The following is an 8939-nucleotide window of genomic DNA, read 5'->3' on the forward strand; positions in this document are numbered from 1 at the left end:
GCCGGGTAGTGTACACCAGAGAGGCTGCAAAGTTGAACACGATTCAAAATGTCTACCAGCAAAACTCAAAATGATTGTTCGTATATTACTCACTTAATACTTATTTTTTGCCTGGTCTATCCTGCGCTGTTCTGTGCCTCAATCCAGACGGTTTGTAATCTGGAGTGTGTGTCTCGCCCAAGAGATTTCTGCCTCTCCTTTTTTCTCTCCCGTCTCGTCCCTAGTTGTCAGTGTGTGCTGTGGTTGGCCTCTGTGCTCTTCAGTAAGATGCTGTGCGTGTCAGCCGGTTTTGTGTTGTGTCGGCCTGTCGTCTGTGCCCAGACGCTTGAGTTGCTGGTATCAGCTTGCCTTCCTTTCGGGATCGGTTCCATATTCTTCACTTATGTTTCACATTGAGTAGCACTGCGCCATCCCAAAAAAAAAAAGGTCACCACCTGTAATATCTTCGGTCGTGGACTTGGCCTTGAGCTTTGAGTACGGCACGCTGTGGCGATCGATTTTGATAAAGCCTTGCAACAATGTTTGCACTAACATTCTGTTTCTGTCTCAGAGTTGGCACTTAATTTTCCTGGCCAAGGAGTCTTGTTTTGGATGGATGGGGAGAGTGTGCACTTGCTGCGCAGTTCTTCTCCAGCCACATCCAAAGATTCTCAATGGTGGTCTGAGTGCTGGACTCGCGTCCTGTGGTGGCCAATGGCCACGTGTGCGTGCAAGAAGGATCGTCTTATGCTCCCTGAATCCACTCATGGTCACTCATCTCGCAGCCCGGCACGTGAAATGCCTTCATTGTCATCTTGGAATCATGCCCTGTGTAGCCTTTAGGGAAGCAATGACCTAGTCATTCAGTATACTTCAGGGTTGTGAGTCAAGCTCCCTGACCCATTCCTTTTGGGCGAGCAGTAACGTTGCTCAACCCTAGACCTGAGCCACACTGTCAGCCAACCCCCAGATCTGATAACAGTCTGGGCCCCAAGCTTTTGCAACGCGTTAGGCCACTAGCTATGATGGCACTCCCTCTCTTGCGTTTACCCCTGATGGTGGCCCGATTCACCGTTCTGCCGAATCAGGGGGTCACATGGCTGGGATTCGGCATCCAGGACCACCATGACGCTCGTACTCCCAGTTGCTTGGCGCAAAGGTGCCGCAACTCTTTAGGTGGCGGTCGCGCTCCACGCAAATTGAAGCCTTTCTTTCGCGGAGGTGACTCAGGCTGATCACGTGTTTTCGTTAGTGGCCTACACAGCCGTGTTTGAAGTTCCATCCCGAATCCCGATTTCCCCTTCGCGCATTGTGCGTGTGGAAATGCTCTATACTTACTCCACTATTAAACCATGTCCTTAGTTGTTTTCTGTTGCTTGAGACTACCCAGTCCGAATTAATTTTGACCCTTCTGAAGACTGATGTAACATCCTTTTCTCCACGACCTACAGTGATATGTCTTCTGACTGTATGGTCGTGTTTAAGAAATGAGAAGCTACGTCACCGCATTCAGCTAGCGGTTGAGAATCAGAGACTTGTTGGCCAAGGCTGAGCAACATATTGATCACTGCAGTAATGTACCCAAATGAAGCTCTTACCAACTGTTCGTTACTTTAATCTCAGCGTTGGCTGTGACTTTTTTTTGGGGACTGCCAGTGTGATTTTACACATACACCAATCAGCATTAAGATTGTGGAGCAGCTGACACGGTGGAAGTGATACACACTGATCTATCCGTTGGTTAACCATGGCTCTGTCACGTGGGTTGGGGACTATGATTACACAGCAACGATGACCAGTTTTGTTGAGTGCGTGTTAGAAGCAGGTGAAGAAGATGCAGCAACCATCCGGAGGATGCGTTGGGAGCGGACTTTGACTGCTGCGCACATTGGTGAGTAAGCGTAGACGACTGGGGTCAGAGCATTCTCCGCAAACCCTGCCACGCTCTGAGTGTGGGGTGTTCCCGGTCTGCAGCTCGAATGCGTGCCGTACTCAAAGCTCAAGGCAGTCCAACGAAATATTACAGTGTGTGACTTTTTTTTTTGGGATGGGCAGTGTATATGTAAAACATAAGTGAAGAATATGGATCCAGGAAGAAGTTAAGCAACCTCAGGTCTGGAAGAGGACAGGCCACACAAACACAAAAGGGACAGCACAGCATTTACTAAGAGACAGAGCAACACACAGCACACATGCAAACTAGGGAGAGAGGAGAGAAAAGGAGAGGCAGAAATCTCTTGGGGAACAAAGATCCAGATACAAACGTCTGGATGAGGCACCGACAGCCAGGATAGACAGCAAAAATAATATTAATAGTAATATGAATCAATCATTTTGAGTTTGTGTAACATTTTGAATCGTGTTCAACTTTGCAGCCTCATCTGGGTGTCACTACCCCAAGATAAATCTGAGAGGTTGTGAGATGTTTAACAGGACAAGGAAGCAGAAAATAAGTACATTTGTTTTTTTAGTCTTCTTTTTGTCTTGGCTACCTTTCTTCTAAATTACTGGATAATTTGATCTCTGCAGGCCTCTATTAATGATTCAAATAAAACAGTCTGAGAATTCAGATGTAAAACAGGAAATAGTGCGTAGAACAGTGAAGAGTGTGCAACCTATAAACAGAATAGTACATTTTTATACATTCTCTCAATACACTAACGTCTAGTGAATGAAATAATACTAAAACTAAAATAATTTTCACAATTTTTCTAGTGGACCGACTGAGGTAGTGCACCAATGTTGCTGCTGGTATATGTTCTGTGTACAAGACAAAATCAAAACCTTGAAATACCAGCTTTGTTCTAAACACCTTTGGTTTCACGAAAGACTGAAAATTGAGCCAGCACAGCAGGTGAAGATAAGAAATATTCCAATGCTCCCCCCATTTAGCCAGACCAAATGTGTTTGTGTAAAGTGGATGATGTGCAGGATAGAATTAGATGACTGTTTTGATAAGAATGTTTGTGTGTGTTTTTTTCTTTTTTTCTTTTAGGGGACCCTTGCACCATCTCATCACAGATGGAGCTGGAGGAGGCATTTCGCATTTACAATCGGACTAAGAGGTCTGGGCTGCTGCTGCATGGTAAGTTAGCTCCATCATTTTTAAACTATTTGTCACAATGCATAACTTTATAAGACTAAAAACAACCCAGTAAATGGCAATATACCTTAGCAAGCATGTAACATTTGAGAAAGTAAAGCCACTTAAATTTTTTGCAACCCTTTGTTCATGGCTTTACTTCCTAATATTTTGATGACTTTTTTGTGAACCTTTGGTGAGGATATTTAGGTATAAAGCGTTTGTGTGACCTTGAAATCATGTAAATTCAGGGTGTTCACCATCTGGATTGCATATGGGTTAGGCTTTTAATTTTCTCACATATCTGCTTGTTGACAGGAGAAGAAAAACAGCCAACTGGAATGATGAATGATTTTCTTTTATTTTTTGTAATTTGCAGTGTTCCCCAGTATCCCGGAGAGGCCTGGCATGCCCTGCCCAGGAGAGGACAGTGAGTGAATCAGATCCAATTTCACTCTCTATCCCCCTCTAGGATTGCCAATTACAGTCAGACTAATGCTATGTAGACATTGATGCACAGTTATCAGTCAGTCCGAGGTGGAAGTGTAGAGACATCTCACTACCAAACCTCAGTCAGCCATGATTCAGACTTAACACCGCTCACAGAGTTACAGTTGTAAACCAGACAAGAAAAGTAAGTTTAATAAAGAGTTTACAATTTTCCAACTGGTAAAAACTGGAAACCTACCCTGGCTACACCAGGTGGGCAGGCACTTTCCAAAGATACTTCACTGTCCATCCTAGGCGAACTTCAACCAATCAGATCTACAAATCATATAACGTAGTCAAACTCTTATCGAAAGCAGTCAGGATCAGCAATTTTTCCAGAGAAAAGTCTTCAGTGCAGTTCTTTGCTCTTCTTTCAATGTAGCCTGGCGAGATGGATCATTGCGCGAGCTCATGATTTTGTGATCTTGCGAGTCCAGGGTCTTAATTTAATTACTTAGCCATAGTTTCTTGCAGCAAAAAGTCCCACTACCGTAGTACTTTTTGATGGTCCAGGAACTATCGGGGCAGAGTTTGCAGTACAGAATGTCACAAATTTGGTCATGTAGCCTCACAGATACAACAGCTTACAGTTAAAACATTAAGAACAAAGTTGTCAACTTCCTGACAAGTGTAAGAAGACCAAGATAAAGAGAGACAAAGTAAAATTCACTGGATCTATTAAAATAATCGTAAAATAAAAAGTTACTGACAAAGTTAAACTGCTACTTTAATTACATGATATCAAATTCTGCTTTAACACTACACATTCAAATGGCTTGGTAGAGGAAAGGACATGGGGTCATTAAAATCAAAAAGGTTTGTGCTTTTGGGAGCACGACTGTGCTCAGCCAATTTCATGGCAGTCTTTCTATTAGAGTATACGATATCTTGAGTGCAAGTTGGACAGTTTGTCCCAAAGACCTGATCACACCAGCAAATGAATGGCTTCAATAAGTGGATTACTCATGGAGGCTTCAACTTTGGTGAACTTTGACATGTGAATTCAAGGCTTTGACTAATTGCAAAGCATCTTGACAGTGCTGTACTCTGAGATAATGGAGAGCCAGAGTCCAAAAATGAAGGAATCATATTAGCTGCGACTCATAATCCAGCTTTATAGGATGGTGCTCTGTCGGAGTATAAAGTTTTTCATAAAATAATTGTATTTTTTTGTATTCAGCTGTGAGACAGAAATCGATTGTACAAATACAACGTTTGAAAAGAGTCAAACCTACAGTCAATGTGGTCTTTAAGAAAGCAAGCCTCAGTCAGAGCTTACTCCAACCACATTTCGAAGATGGCCAAAAGTTAAAAGCAACATATAGTCACATCTTAAACTAGCTAATGCTAGCAAAACGCTGGCTAACAAGCTAGCAAATCCACATCAATCTTTCGCTAGTTACATCAGCTAATGTTCACAAAATGCTAGGTAACTAGCTAGTTTATTTACATTTATCGTTTTGTTTTTTTTAACTTTTTTGGGGGGTTTTTATTGCCTTTATGATAGTTACAGCTGAAGACAGACACGATGGGGGGTAGAGAGAGGGGATGACACGCAGCAAAGGGCCGCACCCTGGGCTGCTGCAGCAAGGACTCAGCCTCGGTACATGAGTCGCCAGCTCTATCCACTGAGCTATCTGGGCGGCCCATTTACTTTTATTGTTAATTAGCTAGTTAGCTAACTTAAGCTGTGGCTATATATACATATATATATATATATATAGTGTGTGTGTGTGGAGAAAGGAGGAGAAAGTTACAGAGGTTCTGACCAAGGCTTGCTCAACTGTGATAGGCAGTAATGCTTGTAGATTAGCACGCAAGCACTAGCTCAGCTAGTCACCCTTGCTGTAGAGGTCCCTCAAGAGTCTCCCCTATTGTTGCTGGCTTGCCTTAGCATATTACTGGTCATTCAACATGTTGAGATTTAGGTCATCAGCCATGGCTTACCAACTAGCACTGCAAGTCCCTAGTCACAACCACCAGCACCACCTATTTGTGCCATTTTCTGGTCTGACCAGACCATAAGGGTGGTCCTATAGCTAGCTTATGCAGTAGTGAAAAATACATCCTCGTGATTTTGCTCAATAAACTTCTTTACTAAGGGATAGATTGGAACCATCCACAAGCGTTGAATATTTCTTGTGTATAAAAGTCCATTTTGGTCTGATGGTTGGACTAGAATAGAGGTAAGAGGTCACCAAACATTAGGCTTCATTCTCTGTAAACCATGTATATCTGCATAGCTGAAATATCTCCCTGGGTCCTGGGTTCGTATCTTTGCTGTGGCAGGGCTTTTCTGTGTGGAGTTGGCAGTTCTCCCTATGATTGTGTGGCTTGCCTCTTGGTGCTCTGGTTTTCCACACCATCAAAAATGTATAGGTTCTATTGTCAGTGGCCTTGACCAAGGCACTGACTTATAACTGGAGTTGGTCCCTGTCCACTGCTCCTAACACTTGGGTCAAAACTTAAATTTAAAAACTTAAAACTTGCTAACTAAAAAGGCTGGGCCATTTTGGGGTACGAAATGTATTTAAATAACCTTTGACATTATCTTAAATTTGTGTGTAAATACTTGGGATGCAAAAACTTGACCAATTATACATGGCACGCTCTGTGTAAAAAAGCCTAAAAAAATGTCTTAAAGTTTTATATCAATTCAGTTATTGTGTAAATGTGACTACTCCCTATATTCTCTGCTGCGCTGTCTCTCTCCCTTTCTCTCTCTCACGCACTCCCATGTTGTTTGCTGCACTCCCTCGCTGTCTATTTGCTGTGACAGCATGTTTCTGCAGCCTGTGGACTGCGCTCGTGAGTGTGCCTGTGTGTGTATATATGTATGTATGTGTGTGTGTTTGATGGGAGGGGGGTCCTGTGCTTTTGCACTGAGGCAGACCACTGGTTTACTGTGTGAAGAGCTGGGTGTGACTCACTTCATTCTGTAGGTAGGTAATGAAGGATACACACATGTACAGTCTGACACACACCAAGTTAGTGTCTGTGTTTTGTGCATAGCTTTGCTTGTAACCTGTGGATGATATGTAATATTGTACATGTAACACTTATAACAGTGCCTTCCTGCTGTGTTTTTAATTTAATTTAAACCTAATTTGCTTGCTGTTGATGTATATGCGTGGAAAGAGGAGGGAAGGATAGCACTGTTCTATTCAGAGAGGAGGAGAAGGGAGAAAGGAATGAGAATGGGTGGAGGAGGAGGGAGGGTGACACTCCTTCATTTTTAGAATGTGTTTGTGTTGTTCAAGGCTAACTCTGTGCTGATAAATCCTGATAAAATGTACAGTAGACAATACCTGTGAAGATATTGCAATTTCCACTCTAGCCATACAATTTTTGGTTTTCTCTGGTGTGATTTTGTCTACTCAGACTTGCCACCACCGCATTACTATAATAATAGAGGTGAACAGCATTTGTTTTTTGGCAAAATAAACTACAGTAGCAGGGACAGTGGTTTGTAAAAGCATACTGCTGTTGAGTATATGAAATGTCATTTCACAGAGCATAGCCTGTTAAAGATATTCATGATATTTCTATGCTATTCCACATCATAAAAAGTTCATGTTCATGAAAAGAAAACAAACCAAAAAAATATTTCACTGCTGCAGTGAGCCTTCATTACACTGTATGCATTAATATGGTAAATGGTAAATGTACCTGTACTTGTATAGCGCCTTTCTAGTCTTCCGACCACTCAAAGCACTTTTGACACACATTCACACAGCCTCAGTGAGGCAAGGTCCCATCGAACCAGAAACTAACTCATTCCTACACATTCACAACACCATGCTCAGCACTGGAGCAATTTGGGGGTTGGTATCTTGCTCAAGGAACTTCGACATGTTGGCGGGAGGAGCCGGGAAACACAACCTTCCGGTTAGCACAGCCGCCCAGAATATCAGGATAGTCCCTGGTACAGTACCAATCCGTCAAATCACAGGAAACCCTTAAATATACTGTCCAAAAGTTTGATTGAAACACTTAAAGTACGTTGACTTCCAGAACATCCTATGTATTTGATATTTACATGTAACAGTTGTGCAACACTTAAATTACAGGTTTTTTCAAAACATATTTTATTCAGCACCATTTGGCATATCTTTGTGGTAGGTGAGTACAGTAATACAGTACTGTCATAAATTTGGTGTCCTGTAAGACTGTAGCCTGCAGGGTATCCTTCGAATGCTTCTGTTTTACTCTAAATCAAAACGTAATTGTTAATGGTGTGTTTATTGTCATTTATTTTTATGCTTTATTATACTGTTTTAATATAGGGGATAACCCAATGAAACCTGGCTAATAATAACAAGTGCAGTCTGTTGGAGTTATTTTGGGATTTAGCACTGTGTTTAAATGTTCAGAGGTCCATAAACCAAAAACGAGTTTTAAATATTTCACCAGGATTGTCATACTTTTCAACCGCATATATCTTGACAATTGTTTACTTAAAAATAATATGGGTATATCAATATCCATGAGAGTCAAGGTAATGTTCCCTCTACTCAAGTTAAGAAGGTAGAAATGTATTGATATTTTTTTTTGGCCTTTAATGCCAGAGTACAGCTGGGAGAATAGACAGGAAGGGACAGAGAGATGGAGATGACGCGCAAGGGCCACCAGGTGGATTCGAATCCACATTAAGTATAATAACATTAAGTCTCAATAATTGTTATTCCAGATGGACTGTGATTTGAGTTTGGGAACATACAAAAATGTTCAATTTATGAAAATTGTAGTTAAAATATATGCTTTAGGATGTTAATCATATTCAGTCAAGATACTGTATATGATTTGAATATATAATGTGACTTTATATAAGTGGTGACAGGTAAGCAAATTAAAACCATTTCCCATAAATCCATTCTGGGCACCTTCTGTAAGTATTCCTAAAGAGAAATAAGATATTAGAGCGAATGTTTGAAAAACATCCCTATGTACTATACAGTGCACTATATGTGCTTTTTTGACACTTTATTTTTAATTTGACTCTATAGTCCTGTCCTCAAAATTTGATTGCTGCCAGGTGAAAAAGCAGTGGTCCCATAGTACGTACATTACCATTACAAATAGATACCGTGATGCAATGCCTTACATATGTGTTAATTAATTTGCATAAGCATTTAGCTAACTAAATGCAAGTGCAAGGGAGTGACGAATGTGAACGTTTGGGTGCATGGTCGCCGAATTAGCAGTTCCAAATTATTCACAGCCCTGGATATCTTACGTTTGGTTATTACATTGGAGACCATAGTTTGGTGTCATTTCCTCTTCTACCGTGAGTTCTTCTAAAAATATGCCCTGTTCAACAAGCAATACACCTTTTCAGCAAAAAGAGTTTTTTACCTTTATGTCGGCAGACTGCTATCCTCACCTGTCG

General features: G+C 41.4%; 1 protein-coding gene across 1 annotated transcript in view; it reads left to right on the top strand.

Annotated features, from left to right (window-relative positions):
- LOC118324909 (protein kinase C zeta type-like) overlaps positions 1 to 8939 on the top strand; it is a 132533-nt gene that overhangs the window by 8196 nt on the left and 115398 nt on the right. The window contains exons 3-4 of the mRNA XM_035657416.1: positions 2975 to 3064; positions 3441 to 3491. Of these exons, the coding sequence (XP_035513309.1) occupies positions 2975 to 3064; positions 3441 to 3491 (141 nt within the window). The remainder of the gene's footprint in view (positions 1 to 2974; positions 3065 to 3440; positions 3492 to 8939) is intronic.

This window comes from Morone saxatilis, unplaced genomic scaffold (assembly GCF_004916995.1).
Source record: "Morone saxatilis isolate NCDOM2014 unplaced genomic scaffold, NCSU_SB_2.0 Contig15, whole genome shotgun sequence".
In the NCBI taxonomy this organism is placed as follows: Eukaryota; Metazoa; Chordata; class Actinopteri; family Moronidae; genus Morone; species Morone saxatilis.